This window comes from Phacochoerus africanus, chromosome 1 (assembly GCF_016906955.1).
Source record: "Phacochoerus africanus isolate WHEZ1 chromosome 1, ROS_Pafr_v1, whole genome shotgun sequence".
In the NCBI taxonomy this organism is placed as follows: domain Eukaryota; kingdom Metazoa; phylum Chordata; class Mammalia; order Artiodactyla; family Suidae; genus Phacochoerus; species Phacochoerus africanus.
In genome coordinates, this window is record NC_062544.1 from 157745980 (window position 1) to 157768888 (window position 22909).

Sequence of the window (22909 nt, forward strand, 5' to 3'; positions counted from 1 at the left end):
AAGAATCAGCTTTTGTTTCATTGATATTTTCTATGGTTTTCTTTGTTTCTATTTCACTGATTTCTTCTCTGATCTTTATGATTTCTTTCCTTCTACTAACTTAATGTCTTGTCTTTTCTCTCTTGAGCTGCTTTACATGTAAAGTTAGCTTGTTTATCTGAGCTTTTTCTTGTGTCCTGAGGTGGACTTGTATTGCTATAAACTTTCCTCTTAGAACGGCTTTTGCTGCATCTTAGGTTTTGGAGTGTCGTATCTTTGTTGTCATTTGCTCTAGGTATTTTTTTAATTTCCTCTTTGATTTCTTCAGTGATCCACTGGTTGTTTAGTAGCATGTTGTTTAGTCTCCATGTGTTTATGTTTTATGTTTTTTTCTTGTTGTTGATTCCCAGTTGTACAGCATTTTGGTTGGAAAAGATGCTTGATATGATTTCAATGTTTTTTTTTAATTTTTATTTTTAAAACTGAAATCAATTTTAATACAGAAAATGAAGACAGCATTTTGCAAATTTATTGCTCAAAAGGGTATCTCTATTTGAGGAAATCCATGTGTTACACTTTGAGAGATGAAATATTACAGCTTGTACACAAAAATCAAAAAATGAAATTAAATTAAAAAATGAAATGGTTACCAAGGTAATGCAGGTCAGGGGATCAAAGGTGAAGGGTCACACATTATTAAAAAGAAATCCCAAAGGGCAGCCGCATCATGATCTCTCAGGCGTGTTCCTCTAACCTTCCCCATTCTCCTACTGCCCACGGAACGGAGCTCCCAGTGGGCAGGGAGAACTCCCAAAGGCGGCTGGTGGCATGGCCGGGGCAGGAGAGGACCCACTGCCCGGAAGGAGACGACTCTCCTGGGGACACTCCAACATGTACAGCCTGTAGTCAACGCTTGTTTTCCCACGGTCACTAATACTACATCCTTCTGGCTTGTTTTCGGCAGCCATTTCTCCTCCGCGTGCCACATCCTCCTCCTCCTCGCAACCAGGACCCCGAGCGCGTGCCTCGTACTGCCGCCGCTGCCGGCCCAGCCACCCCACTGCCCATGATTTCAATGTTCTTAAAGTTGCTGCAGTTTGATTTTTAGCCCAGGGTGTGATCAATCTTAGAGAATGTTCCATGTGCACTTGAGAAGAATGTGTATTGTGTTGCTATTGGATGGAATGTCTTGTAAATATTTATATCTATTTTATCCATCTGGTCTAATGCTTCATTCAGTGGCTGAATCTCCTTAATGATTTTCTCTCTGGCTGTCTGTCCATTGATGTAAGTGGGGTATAAAAGTCCCCCACTATTATTGTGTTATTTTTGATTTCTCCTTTTAAAGTTGCTTTATATATTGTGGTGAACCTTTGCTAGTGAAGCTTAAAATTACTGTATCTTCTTCTTGCATTGATCCTTTGATCATTATGTAGTGACCTTCCTTTTCCTTTAAAATATTCTTCATTTTAAATTCTATTTTGTCTTTTACGAGTATTGCTACTCCAGCTATCTTTTGATTCCCATTTGCATGGAATATTTTCTTCCATCTTCTCACTTTCAATTTGTATGTGTCCCTAGAAGTGAAGTGGGTCTTTTGAAGGCAGCATATGTATGGATTTTGTTTTTCTGTATCCATTCAGCCCATCTACATCTTTTGGTTGGGGCGTTTACTCCATTAACATTTAAGGTAATTATTGATATGTATGTTCTTATCGCCATTTTATTCATTGCTTTGGATTTTTGTAGCTTTTTTCTTCCCTTCTACTCTTGCTCTCTCCTCTTCTGGTTTGATGACTATCATTAGTGTTGTATTTGTGTGGATTTGTCTTACTTGTTTGTGTATCAATTGTAGATTTTTGGTTTGCAGTTATTCTGAAGTTTTGATATGAGTCTATATGTATATGGGATTGTTTTAAATTGTTGGTCTCTTAATTGCAAGTGCATCTCTAGTGTCCTGCATTTGTACCCTCCTCATGATTTCTGATTTTGGTGGCATAATGTGCACGGATGATTTAATAACTTTACTGTATGTATACCTTTACTGGTGAGCCTTGTCACTCTTGGTATTTTTGTTTCCTGTTCTGGCCTTTTCTTTTCTGCTTAGAGAAGTTCCTTTAGGATATGTTGTAAAGCTGGTTTAGCATTGCATAATTCTCCTAGCTTTTGTTTATCTGTGAAGGTTTTGATTTCTCCTTCAAATATGAATGAGAGCCTTGCTGGGTAGAGTAATCTTGGTTGGAGGTTTTTTCCTTTCATCACATTAAGTGTATCATGCCATTACCTTCTGGCCTGAAGAGTTTCTGCTGAAAAAAATCTACCAATAACCTTATCGGGTTTCCCTTGTATGTTATTTGTTTCTTCTCCCTAGCTGCTTTCAAGATTTTCTCTTTGTCTTTAATTTTGGTCAGTTTGATTAATATGTATCTCGGTGAATTCCTCCCTTGGGTTTGTTTTATATGGTACTCGTTGCGCTTCCTGGATTTCAGTGAGTGGTTCCTTTCCCATGTTAGGGAAGTTTTCGGCTATTATCTCTTGGAATATTTTTTCTGTCTCCTTCTCTCTCTCTTCTCCTTCTGGCACCCCTATAATACGGGTGTTGGTGCATTTAATGTTGTCCCAGAGTTTTCTGAGACTGTCTTCATTTATTTTCAATCTTAATTTTCTCTTTTCTGGTCTGCATCCATGATTTCCACTAATCTCTTCTCCACCTTGCTTATTCATTCTTCTGCCTCCTGTATTCTGCTGTTAGCTGCTTCTAGTGAATTTTTAATTTCAGTTATTGTATTTTGCATCTCTTCTTGTTTAAGTTTTATATCTTGTATCTCTTTGCTCACAGTGTTTCCTGTAAGTTATCCATCTTTGCCTCCAGTTTATTTCCAATGTCTTGCATCATCTTCAGCATCAACAATCTAGTCTTTTTCCTGGAGGCTGAGAATCTCCCGATCACTTAGCTGATTTTCTGGGGTGTTTTTTTTTTTTCCTCTCATCTGAGTTACAGTTTTCTGTCTTTTCATTTTGATAGGTTTTTGGTGTGGTGATCTTCTTACAGATAATAGTTGTAGCCTCTCTTACTTCTGGTGTCTGCCCCCCTGTGGCTGAAGTTGGTATGGGGGTTTCCTGTAGGCTTCCTGATGGGAGGGACTGATACCTGCCCACTGGTAGGTGGTGCTGATTCCTATCCCTCTGGTGGGTTGGGGCTTTGTCTTTGGATGGGATTAGAGGCAGTTGTGTGCCTGGGGGGGTCTTTAGGCAGCCTGTTTACTGAGGGGCAGGGCTGTGATCCCACCTGGATTGTTGTTTTCCCTGGGGCTTATCAGCGTTGACTGATGGGTGGGGCTAGATTTTCCCAAAATGGCCACCTCCAGAGAAAAGCACACTGCTGAATATTCTCGGGAGCTTTGCTTCCAATGTCCTTCCCTCAATACAAGCCATATTCACCCCTGTTTTCCCAGGATGTCCTCCAACAACTGCAGTCAGGTTTGAGCCAGATTCCTATGGAGACTTTGCTTTGCCCTGGGACCCAGTGCACGTGGAAGTCTGTGTGCGACTTTCCCCCAGTCCTGTGGAGCTCCTGCACACAAGCCCCACTGGCCTTTAATGCCAGATGCTCCAGGGGCTCTTTCTCCCAGGGCCAGATCCCCACAAGTGGGATTTTGATGTGGGGCTCAGAACTCTCACTCGTGCAGATGAGTCTCTGTGAACCAGTTAGTTTCCAGTCTGTGGAGCTTCCCACCCGGGAGGTATAGGGTTGCTTATATTGCATAATCACCCCTCCTATGTCTTAATGTGGCCTCCTCTTTGTCTTCTGGTGTAGGATATCTTTTGGAAACTTTCTGGCCCATTTGGTTGAAAATTACTCAACATTTAATTGTAAATTTTGCTGTTTTTAGGAGAGAAGTTGAGCTCCCATCCTTCTGAGTACTATGACTATTTCTATTTTACATTAAGAGAAAACTGAGGCACAGCCTGGCTAAGAAACTTATCAATTAATTACACAACCAGTAACTGGCAGAGAGAATTAGATTATAGCCATTGTGCTCCACAGTATAAGTTTTTTTACCAGTATAACATATTGCCTCTCACTGATATGAATGTGATACCATATTCATAAGATATCTTTGGAAAGACATATAAGAAATAGGAAAGTTTGGTTGTCTTCAGAGAAGACAATTTGATGGCTGAGAGCCATGGGTAAATGAGTGATATTTTACCAGATAAGATTTTCTTTAATCTGTATTTTTAAAATCACATGACTGCATTGTCTTTCCCATCATCATTATTTTTTAGTAGAAATAATAAAATATGATATTGGTTTTAACTTTATTCACTAAGGAGTGAATGAAGATAGAAAAGATAAAAAAAGTCTTTAGATTGTGTCCTGAAATACTTGAATATTTATGGTTTAACTTTCTAAGGTCTACTAAGACAGTGCTTCAAGAAAGAAGTAGCAGCTATATCTCTCTAGAGAGAAAAAGATGACAATGGCGCTGCCCAGTGATTTGGACTCTAAGAAGATAACTGCTGACCTCAACAAGAGTAAAGGCAGTGAGGAGGTAGAGATGGAAACCTGACTGGAGTGGGTTTGGAGAGAGTAAGAGTTCTAGGGAGAAAAAGTAGAAATAATCTTTGAGATCTGCTATAAAGAAAAGAATAAAAATAGGATTGCAGCAAAGGAGCATGCAGAAACAAGGGAGGATATGAAGGTTGGTGTTATGTGTCAACTTGGCTGGGCTCTGTCATGCAGTTATTTAATCAAACACTAATCTAGGTATTATTGTGAAAGTATTTTGTAGATAAGGTTAATGTCTCAAAGTAAAGGAGATCACCCTGAATAATGTAGTAGCCTCATCCAATTAGTTGAATGCTTTAAGAGCTAAATTTTAAGTTTCCTAGAGAAGCAATTTCTCCCTAAAGACTATACAACTCCTGCCTAAGTTTCTAGCTTTCTGGTCTGCCCTCTGTGTGAGCCATTCACTGAAATAAATCTTCCTCTTCCCATATACTACAATAGGACTGGCTAGTTAGCATTAAAGATCCACTTGAGAGAAAAATGTAAAAAGCCTAGCCATTATAATTACGTTTTTCTATAGCTACTTTCAGCTACTCTGGTGAAGGTATGTAGCAGGTGTTAATATGAGGTTTCCCCAGGGGTTATGATGGAGGGAGAAAGAGGCAAGGATGTTGAGGGTCATTCATGAGAAGGACATGGTCATAACAAGTATGGCTAATAGAACTTAAGCAAGGAAAATGGAAGAAGTGAGGACATAAAGGGTGCAAAGAACACTAAATACATAGTATTAAAGAATTTAACATCCCAGTAGAAAAAAAAAAAAGTACTGGAGCTGGGAGCATATAAAATAAACACTGGAACAGAAGAGAGTATCAGCAAATGGGATGGCTAAGATTGCAGACACTGAACCTTTTAATCACTGTCTAACAATTTACTTTTCTGTGTTCATAACCACAGCTGTGGCAATGCTGGATCCTTAACCTACTGTGACACTAATAGTGGGAGTAGTGGGAACTCCTACTGACACCTACTTTTGAAAACCTAGAAATGTTTGATAATGGGATAAAGTTATAAAGAGAGTTTCAAAAATTTAAATTTTATCTTATTTAAAAATTATTTTTTGTCTTTTGTTTTTTTTGGGCTGCACCTGCAGCATATGGAGGTTCCCAGGTTAGGGGTCTAACCAGAGCTATTGCTGCCAGCCCACACCAGAGCCACAGCAACACCAGATTCAAGCCGTGTCTGCAACCTACACCACAGCTCACAGCAACTCCAGATCCTTAACCCACTGAGCGAGGCCAGGGATCAAACCCACAACTTCACTGTTCCTAGTCGGATTCTTTTTCACTGAGCCATGACGGGAACTCCTCAAAAGTTTAAATTTTAAAGAGAGGGAAGGCTACAATCCTTTTTTAAATTGAAGTACAATTGGTTTACAAAGTTTTGTTGGTTCTGGTATAGAGCAAAATGATTCAGGGTCTTATATATATCTGTGTGTGTGCTCATAGCATATATATATATATATATATATATATATGTTCTTTTTCATATTTTTTCCATTATGGCTATTGCATGATATTGAATACTGCTACCAGTGCTTATTAATTATCTATGTCATATACAGTAGTTTATATTTGCTAATCCCATATGCCTAATTTATCCCTCTCACAACCTCTTCCCCCTTTGGTAACCATAAATTTGTCTTCTATGCCTACGAGTCTGTTTCTGTTTTATAAATAAGTTCATTTGTATCATATTTTAGATTCCACATATAAGTGATGTCATATGCTATTTGTCTTTCTGACTTCACTTAATATGAAAATGTCTAGGTCTATCCATGTTGCTGCAAATGGCAAGATCTCATTCTTTTTTTATGGCTCAGTAATATTTCACTGTAATTATATTCCTTCTTTATTTAAGAAACTTACTTTAAAAAAAAAAGCAAAAAAGCTTACAACAAACTTTCACTTTCCAAATAATAAAAACTTAATCATTCCCTTTGTCTCTTAAAAGCTCAACCAAAACAACAAGGAGGAAATAATTCTCATCTTCAATAAATACAGAAAGATACCTGTAACTCCAGCCTATTAATATAAGCATATGGAAAGCAGATGGGTAAAGCATGCAAATCAAATCAAAACAAACAGCTGAAAAAGTATGATAAGTATTTCTAAAGCTACAAAAACAAATTTGCTCTGCAGAACCCAGAAGCATTCAGGAGTTGGAGAAGAACTACAGAAGATGGAATGAAATAAAGTCTGAAAACAGCAGTGTTATTTCAAAGTTTGTATAGTAAGTAATTAAATCCCCAAATCTCCACTCCAAAGTTTAAAAAAAAAAAAAAAAGCAATGGTGAAAATACCAAGCAATGAGAAGTAAAAAAAAATTAATGAATAAAAGAGAAATAAAATATAAAGAAGAACGAGAGAGAGTATTCATACTCTACAATCTGCTCTTTGATGGTGCCTGATTGCTCTAAAATTTTGAGGACCTAACCACAGAAACCAGAAATATTCTGTTTGGTTGAGAGTTATAAAATACCTATTGAATTTAATCAAGAGAATATGGCACCTGAGAGCCAAAACATAAGTAAAGTGAAAATAAATGCTGTTAGTTTTCTTCATGGCAGTTTTTGAAAGATCTGTTTATGTACTTATTTTTTTTTCTGATTTCCCCATTTTCAATGTCTTTTATTACTAAAACAGAGTAGGTGTTCAATAATTACTGAGAAAAAAAAATTAAAGGAAACATTGCATACACTATTGGCTCTTCCTGTCATTACAGAATAATAGCAATAGTTTACTAAATATCAGGTATGGGTCTACGCTCTTCATTTCTATTAATAAGGTGGCTATCATTAATCTTTCCCATTTTGCATAAGAAGAAAATGCGGCCAAAAACATTAAGGACTTGTGCAAATTACCCAACTAGTAAAAGGCAGAAAGAAATAAATATTCAGACAGTCTGGTCCAGAACTCATTCTATGAACCCTATATTATATGGTTTCATCAACTGAAAACCAAAGAAAAGGAATCAATTTATTGAGGCAAAATGATTTTCAGTTTATGATGGGAGAACAAAAGCAATTTCATATAGGCTTATATATCCTAGGAGTTAATGTTCAGAGAATCTGACTTGGTAAAAAATGTTAATTAACATCAAATCATTTATCAATATAAAATCAACTATATACCAATATAAAAATGTTAAACCATAAAGAAATTTTTACTTTCTCAAGAGTCTGGGAGTGATCTATTGTTAACTAGTGGTGAAAACTGGCTTCCCAGCCTAATGAGGGTATCCGATTGTCATATGATGATTTTAACCACATCTTCTAATTTTTGCATAATTCGGTTTAGAAAAAAATTGAACAGGATCAATCACCACGCCATTATTAATACAAACTTTGTATTCTTAATTCCCCTTTGTTCAAAGTAGCATTTTCACCTTAAAAGTGAGTGGTACCCAATATTAATTTATTTGTAACACAGAAAATTACTCAGGTGAGAAAATAGCAAAAAATTAAGGTAAACCAATATTACTCATCTTGTAAACTACCATCTAACAAAAATTTGAAGTCAACAACTTCTAGACTATTCGCATAGTTTACAAAAAGCAAATGCCTATAAATCTGAAAAACAGATCATTTGAGAGTAGACTTTATAACACCAAATAACAGAGTGGTAAAACAATGGGGATGCTATATATTTTTGATCTTGGGGAGAATAGTGTTTTTCACAAAAATTTTGTGAAATTAGGGAAAGAAAATGTGCCCAGTCACAGGCTGTAAATCCACCAAAATAATACTAATGACATAATATTACTTATATAAATGAAATCCACAAACTATGTTCTAATATATCTGAAGTAGCTATTTAGAAAAGAAATGAGAAAACTTAATTCTGAAGATTAACTGTTTAATTAAATCTTTATTGTAATGTAAAGCTTCTTTAGTAAGATGGGTCAGACAAATAGAGTACGCTTTAAAATTCCAAATGAAAAGAACAGGGAAAAAAAAAAAGAAAAATGTAATAAAATATAAAATGTAATTGTTAACAATCTATTTCAATTTAGTGGTAAAAAGAATTCCAAAAAGCAGGAGGAAAGCACAGTTTTCCTCCAATAGAAAAATGAGACTACTTCTATCTGAAGAATAAACAAACCTGAAAAACTACAAAATGATGAAAAATTTTAATGAAAAGGTGGCAAAAGCATACAATTAAATGCAATGCATAAACACTGATAATTGGGACACATAATTTAATTAGTAATAAGAAAATGGGTATTTGGAAAAACAGATTAAAAGTACGACTGATAAGACCACTCTGATGACTTACGAAGTTCTACAACTTATCATGTCTGTACCCTACAAAACAACTAACCTGATTGTCTCTCTTCTCAGCTAAGATATAAGCAATGTCAAGGAGCATTTTATTCCAAAGCCGATAATCATATCTGGCCATAACTGCCTTGTAACTGTCCATGCACACAGTCTTTGAAGCAGAGGATTAAATGTTCCTGCCCATTTTATCTAGTCCCCAAGACTCGTCCTGCAAAGTGAATAAAAATGATTATCTTTTAATCTATCCCTCATACATATACCATAAAAGAAAAAGGGGATGGAACCACAGAAGGGGGCAAAAATGAAAACAGAATAATCCTTAAAAGATGGATAATTATTCTCCATCCGGAAATTAAGTTCTCAGTAAGATCCCTGTGCTTTATTGAAGGGTAGGTAACTGATATGTCTCACATTTTATGAAACTGAGCCCTGGAAGATATCAATAATGTAGACATAGAGAAATTACAGTAATATTTTGGAGTAAATTTGAGAATAACTTGAAAAATAGGTTTTAGCTTTTGAAAAGTAAGTATAATTATTTATAAATATAACATTGATCTCCTTGATTTTTCTTGATTTCTGATTGTGAAAAATGATTAATACAAATAGGCTAGAGGGTTCCTGTTGTGGCTCAGCAGTAATGAGTCCGACTAGTATCCATGAGGATGCAGGTTCAATCCCTGGCTTTGCTCAGTGGGTTAAGGATCCAGCGTTGCTGTGAGCTGTGTGTGGTGTAGGTTGCAGACAGGGCTTGGATTTGCAGTTGCTGTGGCTGTGGTGTAGGTCGGCAGCTGCAGTTCTGATTCTACCCCTAGCCGGAAAACGTCATATGCCACAGGTACAGCCCTAAAAAACAAAAAAACTGAAACAAAAAACCAAAAAAAAAAAAACCCAAACCCAAATAGGCTAGAGCTTAGGTGAAAACAAAATGGCATTTATCAAGCAATTTTAAAAGCTGTCACAAGCACAGGTAAATTGTGAGCAAAGTCAGAAAGGCACTGGGAGGAAGAGGGAGCTACTCAACTCAAAAGGAGTAAGAGGAAAGCCACAATTAAAATATGTTTAAGCACACATAAAATTAGCATGTATAGACTATCAAAAGGATAAATACAGGGAAGACAATACAACAATAGAACTCACTGAAAATGGGCCAATGGAAAGGAGAGCTGAAATGGACCATCATAAAGTCAGTAAAATACAGTAATACTTCATTTACATGGCAGTAAAGGAATAATGCAAATGAACCAAAGTGCATTTTTTCAGGAAATTAAAACATTTTAAAAGTCAAAATATTCTGTATATTTCTATAACATATTATTCCTCCTTTTGTGTTCTTAAACAGAGTATGTGGCATATAAATTTTTGAATCTTTTATAAAGAATGCACATAAATTTCTGGATTAAAGAGAAGTAGCTTGCCCCTACAGAGAAACTTCAGACTTCTCTATCTTGCTATCTCTATGCAAATTTTTTGCCTTCTTTTTTGATTAAATTGTCATTTCACAATTCTGTCAGCAAGACAGAATCTAATAGTGCCCCCCCATTCATATGTTGTTTCTCTTGGTATTGTGAAACTAGATAATAACTGTTTATGGCAGTAATTTTGGCTATTCAGAAGCAATTTCTATCTTATGTTTAAGTTTTATTTCAAATGACTGCAATTACTATGCATCTGAAAACCAGCTAAACGGGCATTACTGTACATAGGTAGAATAACGTAAAATTAAAAAGTAAACAGAAAATATAAAGAAAATTTTAAAAACGCAAATATAAAATGTAGAAGGTACTAAAAGTCAAGAAATTAGAAAGAACAATGTATAGTATCAGATAACTTTTTAATAAATAGTATATTTATAGTACCTTTTCAAAAAGTTACAACTATGTACAAGATCTTTTTTTCTTCCTAATTTTGAGGATGAGGATACCCTCGAAACACAAATAAAATGTATCCAATATTTGTTCTATACAATTTTTTTTCAGCAATAAATTGTGTGACTTTGCCTTTATCAAAAAGATAAAATTAGGTAAAATATCTTCCTCTGTTTCTAATAATGAGGAAAGGGACACTCTCAAAAGAAAAACTTGTGTGTCTTGTATGTTCCATATAGAACTGCAACTAAGGGCATAATGGACGCTAATATGGATTGAGTAAGGAAGGAAAAAGAATTGAAAAAAAAGAGGAATGGAAAAAAATATAGATGACTAATAAAATCATCAATTCGCTTTAGGCAACAGGTTAGCCAGAAAAGGATAAAATTTTAAATCAGGGGTTTGCCATGCATTGTCCTAAAAGTATAAGCATCAACATCAGCTAGAAACATGTTAAACTCTGGAGGCAGGGCCACACAATCTGTCTTAGTAAGCCCTGAAGGTAATTCTTATGCATGCTAAAAAGTTTAAGAATGAATGCATGAAATACATTAGATAAATGAGAAATTTAAATTTAAATGCAAAATGAAACAAAACATCATTTTTTTGTCATAGTAACATGTAAGATGAATATAGACAGTTACTCTGCTACTACAAAGGGTATAATCTGAGAGTATTTAAATATATTTGTATGTATACACACACACACACACACACACACACAAACACACTCTCTCTCATAGGAGAAAAAAAAAGTAATTTCAGGTAAACATAGTTAAAACTGTTGAGGAATTTAGAACAATGGCTAAATTAAAATTACCTTGTTATGAAAAAATAAGGGGAAAATGAATATAGTTGGTTGAGAAATTGCCTAGATAATTCTAAAATAAAAGTTAAAGTGAAAATTATAATCTTCAGATTATTTAGAACCTAAATGAACTGATTTTAGAGACATTGCATTTAGGTTATTATAGCACTGGGAATAGAAAGAATGCCATCTAGGTCATGAATACCTATTACAATTAGATGGAATTATTTCAAATATATATAAACAAATACACATTTATATATAACAACATGAACAATGAAGCAACGTAATTAAGTGGGAAAAAAACACTATGAATTTGGAACTTCAACTAGTATATGGTGTTACCAAAGAATATGGCCTGAGGGACTCCTAAAATTTATTTGGTTATAAAATAAAAATGTAGGGAAACAGCTAACATTCAGAAAGAGATTTGGTAACATCTACCAGAAATTTTCAATTTTCATTCTCAAGACTATCAAATGTCAGTTATCAAAATAGGTACATATTTTACTTTAACAGAGAATACAAACCATTCATGTTGGTAACTTTCACAAGCATAGTAATTAATTTTAAGTTAAAATTAGTTAAACCAAGTTAAACCAAGCTTAACTAGAATGGAACATATTTAACAAAACTAAATGAAAAGAGAAAAAAAATGTTGGTTACTTACCAGCAAGGGTACTTGTATGCCTAAAAGCTCTGACCTGGGAGTCTGACAAACCAGTCAAAAGGGAGATTACTGTGTCCATCATGTACTCATCATAAATTATGCTATACTGACATTGTCGAATCAGGACTCCAATAAATTCACAAAAGTTTGAGCGAAATTTTTTCCATTGGGGTCCAGGCATTGTAAGGGGATAATCACCACTGTCCTAAAACAGATAAAAAAGAACATATTAAATACAACATATGACATCAAATTTGATCAGTTTTTCTTCTTCCTACTGGAAAAGGAACCTTTTTTCTCAAAGCAGATGTAGACAGAAATCAAGAGGTACATGACTGCTACCTTGTTTTTGTTTTGATCTTCTACAACTACCTAACTGTTAAAGTACTCAAAATTATTATTTAGAACCAGTATCTAATTCATTATTCTAAGCCATTCATTTAAAATAATAGTTCCAGTCTTGTTGTACATGGGTTCTAGCTGAGATAATTTAAAGTAGAAAACAAAGTAAGAAGTTTAGACTAGAAACGATATTTGCTACTGAATTCAGATCAAACTGATCATGATACATGTGATACTTAGCATTTTTCAATTATTTTAAATAGACACTTTTAAGGATAGACAATTGAGTATAAGCACTTCATTATTAAGTCCAAAACCAACTTTTCACATCTGAAAGTGTAAACCTATTTTTTCCAATTTTACTAAGAACTTTCTATGGTCTCTATTTTATAGAACAGATTATTAACTTTTCAAAGAAAAAATTAGAACATGGTTATCTTGGTATCACCAGATATTGTCATCTTGTTTAAAACACAAAACTGACAGTCGAACCCATCTAGTTAATATTTTCCCACTCTAGCCCAAAACATTTTGGTAGCGAAATGGAAATTCACAACAAAGCAGAAAGTGAGAAATCCTATGAACAGTCACCAGAATACTCAGTTTGTGACTATGTCTTTTCTAGGTCAAATTGCTGCTAAGAAAACTGGTTATAAATGAGGTCTTAAGATCTGATGGTGTCCCAAGAATGAGAACTAGTATGTTACTTGGAACAGCAAGAAATTTCAAGAGCAAGGAACAGAAAGCAGAGATGGGAAGAGCTTGGCACTAGGTCAAATACCTCCAAGGAAAGCTAACTTTGGTGCTACAGCAGTGTTGTGTGAGTTACTAAGCCCTAAGGAGATCAAAAAGGACTGAAGGGGCTGGCTGAATCCTCCCAGCTTTTTAGACTGGGGATATGGGGGTATAAACTGGAGAGGCCAGCAGAATACAGAGGTGAGATGTTTCTGAAATTATCTCTGAAGGCTGCCTGCTGCTTCTATGTCACAAAAGCCTACCAGGGTAGAGCTTCTTTTGCTCTGTACCAATTAAGAAATTCATCCATTTAGCACTCACAACCACATCTGGGTCCCAAGGAAACTCAAAGAAAATAATCTATCTTAACAGGCCCAACAGCAAGCAAGAGGAAAGGAAGCCATAAAAACCAGCATTTAGAAAAACCTAAACGAAAAATAAATATACTTCAAAGATGCAAATGTAGCATAGAACAAAACTCTTGGGAAATATTTTTTAAGATTTTTTTGAGGTATAATTCACATATAACATTAGTTCAGGTTTACAACATGATTCGATATTTGTACATACTGCAAAATAATCACAGTAAGTATAGTTAATATGTCACCATAAACAGTTACAAAACTTTTGTTTTTCTTGTGATGAGAATTTTTATAATCTCATTTTTAAAGATCTTAGTGACTTTTCAATATGCAATAAAGTATTATTAACTATAGTCACCACGCTTTACACCTCCAGGACTTATTTATTTTGCAAGTAGAAGTTTATACTCCTTGACCCCTTTTATCCCTTTTGCCCACTCCTCCCTACCTGCCAGCAACCACTAATCTGTTCTCTGTATCTATGAACTCAGTGTTTTTCGTGTGCTGTTGATTTTTTGTTTGTTTGTTTTGTTTGTCTCACATCAAAGTTCCCAGGCTAGGGGTAGAATCGGAGCTACAGCTGCTGGCCTATACCATAGCCACAGCAATGCAGGGTCTGAGCTGCATCTGAGATCTACACCACAGCTCACGGCAGTGCCAGATCCTTAGCCCACTGAGTGAGGCCAGGGATCAAATCCGTGTCCTCATGGATACTAGTCAGGTTCATTACCACTGAGCCACAATGGGAACTCATTTGTTTTTTGATTTTACATGTAAATGAGGTCTTACGGTATCTGTTCCCTGTCTGACTCATTTCATGTTGGTGTAATGCCCTCGAGGTCCATCTATGTTGTCATGAATGGCAAGATTTCCTTTTTATAATGACTGAATAATATCCCTGTGTGTATGCACATATTATGTTTTCTTTACCCATTCATCCACTGATGGATGGACACTTAGGTTGTTTCCATATCTAGCTATTGTAAATAATGCTGCAATAAGTATGGGGTTGCATATATCTAAAATATATTTTTTGTTTGTCTTTTTTTTGCCATTTCTTGGGCTGCTCCCACAGCATATAGAGGTTCTCAGGCTAGGGGTCGAATTGGAGCTGTAGCTGCCCGCCTACGCCACAGCCACAGCAATGGGATCTGAGCCACATCTGTGACCTACACCACAACTCATGGCAACGCCGGATCCTTAACCCACTGAGCAAGGCCAGGAATCAAACCCGCAACCTCATGGTTCCTAGTCAGATTCGTTAACCACTGAGTCACGACAGGAACTCCTAAGATATTTTATTTTTTAAAAACTTAACTGATAAACTGAAGAAAAGGATGGTCACTGATGGGTGATACATTAGTAGTCCAGAAAACAATATGCAAGACATATCTGAGGGAAAAACATGTAACTTGCTAGATGGAGCTTCTGAAAAAAGCTTTTTAAAATGTACACATCCCAAACATCCTAAGTCTTTGTTAATGGGCTGTGCAAAACTTAAATCTAAGATAGCCACAAATCCAATCCAGTACTACATTTCAAAAGAGTATTGTTCACTGCAGTACTATTTATAATAGCCAAGACATAGAAACAACCTAAATGCCCATCGACAGATGAATGGATTAAGAAGATGTGGTATATATACACAATGGAATACTACTTAGCCATAAAAAAGAAAAAAATAATGCCATTTGCAAAACATGGATGGAAATAGAGACTCTCATACTAAGTGAAGTTAAGTCAGAAAGAGAAAGACAAATACAATATATCACTTATATCTGGAATCTAACATACAGCACAAATGACTCTTTCCACAGCAAAGAAACTCATTGACTTGGAGAACAGACTTGTGGTTGCCAAGGGGGACAGGAAGGGAGTGAGATGGATTGGGAATCTAGGGTTAACAGATGCAAAGTATTGCATTTGGAGTGGATAAGCAATGGGATCCTGCTGAATAGCACAGGGAACTACATTTGTCACTTGTGATGGAACATGATGGGAGGATAAAGTGAGAAAAAGAATAAATATATATATATGTATGTGTATATATATATGTATATGTATATATACATATGACTGGGTCACTTTGCTATACAACGGAAATTGACAGAACATTGAAAATCAACTATAATGGAAAAATAAAAGTCCTAAAAAAATAAAATGTACACACTAAGCTAGTATAAGCTCTTCAACCTTTTGTCCCTTCCTCTTTCACTGACTTGGAACTCAGAGTTTGGGATTAGCAGTTGCAGATTATTTATACAAATGAAAAAACAACATGGTCTTACTGTACAGCACACGGATACTGAACTATATTCAATGTCCTATAATAAACAATAATGGAAAAAATATGACAAAGAATATTTATATTTATTATATAATTGAATCACTTTGCTATTACACAGCATAAATTAACACAACATTGTAAATAAACTATACTTCAATAAAATAAATTAAAAAAAAAAACAGCAAAAGCAAAGTTAAAAGAGGAAGAATAGGGCTTGGCTTCCACTTAGAATATAAAAGGCTACAAATAGTGAGAATAAGCTGAATCAAACATCACAGCTTTTTTGAGTCCATCTTCAGTCGAAGTAACCTGAATTCCAAAGATTGATAAGCCTTCCAAGAAAAGAGACACAAACTCTGTCATCTGTGGCAGAGTCAAAAAAGAAAATTCGCCACCATAAAAATGGGTTATAAGAAATCAAGCAAAATGTTAATAAACTATAAAAGACCAAGTGTGGGCTAACTTGTCAGTGTTGAAAAACAAGGAATTTGCACTCACTCCAAAGCTCTTTTTTCAATTAGAAACTTAAAGTCTGAGACAGCAGAAAAAGAGAGAACCTCTACAAGGAATGATCCTCACTTGTTGGGGGAAAGGTAAGAAGAAGCCCAGCTCATTTCTCTAAACCTTTCTCTCCTACAAGCCAGAAGCCTTAATATGGGGGAGGGTCAGCAAACTAAGTCACCACCAGGGCACAGCAAAGACCCACCACAGTCAGGAGAAGAGTAGAAGAAAAGATCCTCTCCCTATGAGAGAGAGGAAATCAAAACACTGCTCTGGACCCTGAATTCTTTACCAATACCAGAGGCACTGGGAAGTGGACAGGAGGAAATTCCTACCCAAGACCAACCACTGAGAGAGGCAAAGTTCAGCTACTATAGTAAAGAGGTCCAGGAAAGCTAAGAAGGTCCCTAAGTAGGTCTAGGCTCACAAGGCTTGTTTTAAGATTTAGGCAGGGACTAAGACAATAGAGAATCCCCCTGCCTTCATCACAGTGCCAAGCAATAAGGCACACAACTCAATGTGACATAGGAATGCAAAGAGAGCTGAAAGCTTAGGGTGCAGCATAAATGCTGAGAAAAAAGACCTCAGATATACTAAGCACAAGGCAAGAGCAGCCTACCACTAGAGAAATCTGAAGCAAGTGGTACACTAAAGACAATGATAGCAACAATGGAACACAAACCTAACTCAATTCCTGACTAGGCTGAAAATGTATACTGTATCATCCCTTTTAATTTTTGTATAATGCGTAAATATTGTGATTAAAAGGAAAAACATTTCTGGGAAAGGAAGATCTGCCATTTCTACTTCAAAAGGCAGTTTCTTGCTTCAATATTAGTTACAATTTCTCTGCATTATTCACATTTATACATGCCATGTAAAAAGGATTGTCTAGTTTAATGATGGGCAGTAGAGTACGGAAAACTAGCTTCCTCACAAAGCAATAATTTCTTTTTTCAAGATAGTTAAGGAAATGAAATAACAATAAAATGAAGACAATAATCAAATAGCTTAAATGTCTTATCCACAACTAATGTTTAGGTTCTTTGAAGGATGTGTCATAATGCTTTGCATAAGGAATTTATTGATGAAGTAATCAAAAGGTAAACCATATCAAACAAGAAACAGGTATAAAAAAGCAAAGAAGCCTAGGGTAGGAAGAGTATCAGGCAGAAATATGCAAGAAGGATAACAAAGCAAACCAAAAAGGTCTAGTAAGAAAATAACCCCTCTAATTACGTTCAGGAATGATCCTCACTTGATTGGAAAAGGAAAAATCCCCACACAGCACAAAAAACCCAAAACCAAAACAAACAAAAAACTCTACCAATAACATAGTTAGCATTCATCTTGTGTTACGCATACACTGTAGTGACTCTTGATATGTATAGAGAAAAATAAAGTACTTTTGAACTTGTTCTAGATCACTGAGCTACAGGGTTCTGGTTATGGGAATGTAAAAATCCATGTATTCTCTCTCTACAACACAGCTTCACCTGGTTTACTCCAATAACCCTGGAGGACAGAGGCTGTCTAGTAAATATCCTTACAAGGGAGGAACACTGGGGTTCTTCTCCCAAACAGAGACAAGAAACTATTGAAAAAGTCTATTTTAGAAGTTGTGGGGACACTGGGGGTAGGGAAGAAGGCAAGGGTGTCAAGCTTCAGAGACAATAGCCAACAGCAAAAACTAGAAGATTAAGAGTCTCTGATTGTGATTAGAACAATCTTATAGAGGTCTACTTCAAGGCAGAGCTCATGTAGCTAGCAAAATTAGAAGGCTAACTGCCTAATCCCTAAGTGTTGGATATATGGGAGCCCAATGTGGTCACAATTATAGATATCTAAAGATATAAAACACTCTCTAAGAGTAAATCCTAAAGAATTGATTTTTAACCTAGGTGATGGACAATGTCACCAAAAAATTTACTTATTTTTGGTGAAACATGGCTTTTGGTTACCTAATTTCAACAGACTTTTCCAAAGATATATACCACTATTGCTTAAAAGAGGGATTTGCAAACACTTGTTTGGCAAAACTATCCATCAACTCAACAATCTACCCCCCCATTCATCTATCCACACACTTAATAAGCAACAAATATACTATGGCACTATACCAGATCTTTGGGCATACAAAGATGAACAGAACAAAGATATTCTAAGAATCTCTACATTTTTTCAACCTTTATTAAGATATAATTGATATATAACATTACACAAATATAACTAATATATATCATTGTGTAAGTTTAAGGTATACGACATGTTGATTTGACATACTTATATACTGCAAAGTAATTACCACCATAGAATTAGCTAACACCTCTATCCCATCACATTACTCCTTTTTTTCTTTTTTGGTGTGAAAACATTTAAGATATATTCTCTTAGCAAGTTTCAAGTATGTAATACATATTATTAACTATAATCACCATGTTGTACATTAGCTCACCAGAACTTATTCATCTTGTAAGTGGAAATTTATACTCTTTGACCAATTTCTCCTCATTTCCCCCATTCCTCTAGGAACTTCTATTTTAATCAAGAAGATGAACACATAAAAAGTAGCAAGTGAATTAAATACAATGATAGGAACTTCTATAAGGCTATGTAGTACTTAGAAAGGAATGCCAATTCTCTGCAAAAGCAATTGAGCAAGGGAAACAGGGTCAAAAGCATTCTAAGCAAAGTCATATAAACAAAGGCACAACAAAGGGACCAGAGAGCTGCTTTAAGTTTGGCAATCTAAAACAGGTGGTGAACAAGAAGAAAGATGGTGCTGAACCAAAGATGGCAAAGGAAGCCAGACTTTGTTCTGGACACAACAGGTGGCTACTGAAGGATTTTCATCAACAGCTATGGGCTTTAAAAAATATTTCTAGGGAGTTCCTGTCATGGCGCAGTGGTTAACGAATCCGACTAGGAACCATGAGGTTGCGGGTTCGGTCCCTGCCCTTGCTCAGTGGGTTAACGATCCGGCGTTGCCGTGAGCTGAGCTGTGGTGTAGGTTGCAGACGCGGCTCGGATCCCACGTTGCTGTGGCTTGGCGTAGGCCGGTGGCTACAGCTCCGATTCGACCCCTAGCCTGAGAACCTCCATATGCCGTGGGAACAGCCCAAGAAATAGCAAAAAGACAAAAAAAAAAAATTTCTAGCTCCATTGTGGAAAATAGAGGAAAAGGGGAAGGAAACAGGTGGAGCAAAGGTGATTTACCATTGCAATGGATCTAAAAACAAAAGAGTGAGGGCAGAGAATTTAAACTAAGAGAGTAATAATAATGAGAGAAAAAATGTGAGGGACATGATAAATATTCAAATATTAAAGGAATAAAATCTACTGAAGTAAGTGACTGATAGACAAAAACAACCTCTGTTTCTGGTGTGGTCTTCTAGGTGGGTTTACTCACAACAGGAAACAAAGAATTCTTTGTCTCGGAAACCTGAAGGAAGCATAACTCTTTTGTTTAGTAATGCCTAACTGTAAGAAGAGACTGACATAAAAGACTGATATAGAATATCCTACTTCCAGACATCAGAACACACTGGTGTCCACATTCAAAATAAATCAAAATTCCAGCAACAGATCATTAATGGATACCAAAACCATTAAGTGGAAAGCTGGGATAAGCAAAATGTTAGCAAAATGTCAAATTATTTAAGACTTGCAAAGGGAAAAGTAGTTTTACAAAAAGATTCATTGGTCATCACCTTAAACAAGTGATCAATCACAAACCTGACATTATGAGCTATCTACTAAGACACAATATGAAGTACACAGCATCACCTATTAAATTATCTTGGCAAAAAAATGTAAATGTAATCTAATGACATCATTAGACCTAACTTTCAGTTACAAAAATCCGAAGATAAAGGAATAAGTTAAATAATACCATGGTGGGTGTATCAGATAAATAAAAATGTGAGCTATTTTTTTTAAAGACAACTAGGTTGTCATCTAAAATGTCATGTGAACAACAACGACAAAAAAAAGTGGGGAATTATTTTATATTTTAAAAAAGTCCTGAGAACACAATAATTAAATTCAGTATACAAATCAGTGTGCTTTAGTTGCACTGGTTTCTTTGTTGTCTAATAACTTAAGAATGTTTTACCTAGGCGTCATTTTCCCTTGCTGTTTTCGCTTCCCCCAGATATATGGATGGTTGCTCTATCCCCTCCCCTTCAAGTCTTTACATAAGATCACATTCTTAGAGGGTTTATCTGATCATCTTAATTAAAATAATCCTTCCCCTCCCAATTTCTGTGCTCTTCTCTGCTTTATTTTTCTGTTTAGCATTTACTATCATTTGTCATACTACAATAGTCTGCCTATATATGTTATTTGTTAGCTTTTCTCCCCAACAAGAATGTAAATTCCATGAGGGCTGGGATTTTTGCTTGGTTTATTCAATGCTATTTCCTCCAAGCTGGGAATAGTTAACAGGCACTCAAATACTTCTTGGTCAAATAAACGAACCACCACAAAAGTGATACTGTCAAAATGGGCCTAAAATAACAGTAAACATATCCAAATGATCCCTATATTTTTTCCTTAATCATAAGTTTTGACCACTTGTGTTTCCTTAGCCACAAAGAGAAAAAAGGAAAATATGTGAAGTCAGAGAAGAAATGGGATTGCTAATATCATTCCTTTTAAATATGTCCTGCTCTCCAAATTGACATCAATTAGTTAAATAAAATGCTACCAAATGTCTGGCCTCTACTCTCATCTGTGTATCTACACAAACATTTCATGAGGAGTGGAAAATGATCTATTAATGGGTTTATAAGAAAAAATGCTTATAAAATTCAAAATATTGATTATGTCGGAGAAGAAGCACTGGGATGGGAGAGTAGACAAGCACACTGGTATTTTAGTAGTTTCGGTGATATGGGCCAGGGATCAGGTACCACAGTTGCAGGAATGCCAGATCCTTAATCCAATGTGCCACAAAGGAGCTTCCTGCTTCCTTTCTTTAATATTCTGTTTAACTTCCTCAACTTGGAGCAGTCTCCAAAGTGTTACAGATGACAAAAACTGGTGTATTGCAAGAAAATATTAGTATTTCTCTATTTTTATCTAAGAATTAAATTAGTAGAAATATTTAATACACAGAATAAGCATGGTATGACCTAACTACGTCCATATTTAAAACTGATTTGTGTCGCAGATGGTATCTGAGATATCCCAGGAGAGTAAGAAGAGTTCAATATTCTAAGGGATTAGAAATGGAACTCTTCTCTGGTTTGTTCATTTTGTACATTATTTATGATGACTGTAATGGATTTATGATTTATACTGCTTATTTTAAACTCTTCATAAAATGCAAATGCACAGATTTCTCAAGAAAACAGACACGTACACAAAAATTTGAATATGTAATGACTAAGCACTGACATTTCTTGCACAAGTTCCACTCAGACTACTGTGAAAGTTAAAACCAAGATGACAAATACTATCTGATAAGAAAATGACCTAGTAGGATGTGCATTTCATTCTATAAATATGCATATGCTAAACAATACTGAATAAACGAGGACTACACACTCAGCCTACTGGCTACCAAGGATGAAAGGGAAAAAGAAAAACCTTTATTTTCATTCATAAGATGTCTAGGAAACAGACTTAGTTCAGAACTAATAAAGTCTGCAACAATTACCAGGCAACTACTTCTTAAGCACTTTCCCTACAAGGTAAGAACTCTGTAATTAGCATTGTGAGAAAAAGTGTGGGAAAGAGGAAGACAAGGAGAGAGTAACTTTATATATATAATTAGCCTTATCATAGGTTTTTACTAATACGAGTATAGGCTGAAAAAATGTTTTATTGATGAGATGTATAATCAAAAAATTTACAGACTTTAATTTGAGACCAGAGCTTTCCTCTACTATATTTTGTCATCATTTTACATTTTCTCAGTTTGTACACTATTTAACCATTTTTATATTTCTTTTTTTTTTTGTCTTTTGTTGTTGTTGTTATTGTTGTTGCTGTTGTTGTCGCCATTTCTTGGGCCGCTCCCGCGGCATATGGAGGTTCCCAGGCTAGGGGTCGAATCAGAGCTGTAGCCACCGGCCTACGCCAGAGCCACAGCAACGCAGGATCCGAGCTGCGTCTGCAACCTTCACCACAGCTCACGGCAACGCTGGATCGTTAACCCACTGAGCAAGGGCGGGGACCGAACCCGCAACCTCATGGTTCCTAGTCGGATTCGTTAACCACTGCGCCACGACAGGAACTCCCATTTTTATATTTCTTAATATTAATCCTTTGATTAATAAATGCTCAAATGAATAAGCACATGGAAAGTTCTGTACTGAAGTTTATACAAATTCACATTATTGGTATAATTAGAAATGAGAAGAGAAAAAAGCTCCAGGATAAGTTGTTATCATTATAGAGGAGCACAGTATACACAATCCCTATTTATAATTGTGAGCAAAGCAATACAAAATAACACATATAAGAACTAAAAGCCAAGTGAATGCAGTTGCCCCAT

At 35.7% G+C, this 22909-nt stretch overlaps 1 protein-coding gene across 1 annotated transcript in view; it reads right to left on the reverse strand.

The window, feature by feature from the left end:
* STAG1 (stromal antigen 1) overlaps positions 1-22909 on the reverse strand; it is a 415995-nt gene that overhangs the window by 151055 nt on the left and 242031 nt on the right. The window contains exon 7 of the mRNA XM_047782999.1: positions 12181-12385. Within this exon, the coding sequence (XP_047638955.1) occupies positions 12181-12385 (205 nt within the window). The remainder of the gene's footprint in view (positions 1-12180; positions 12386-22909) is intronic.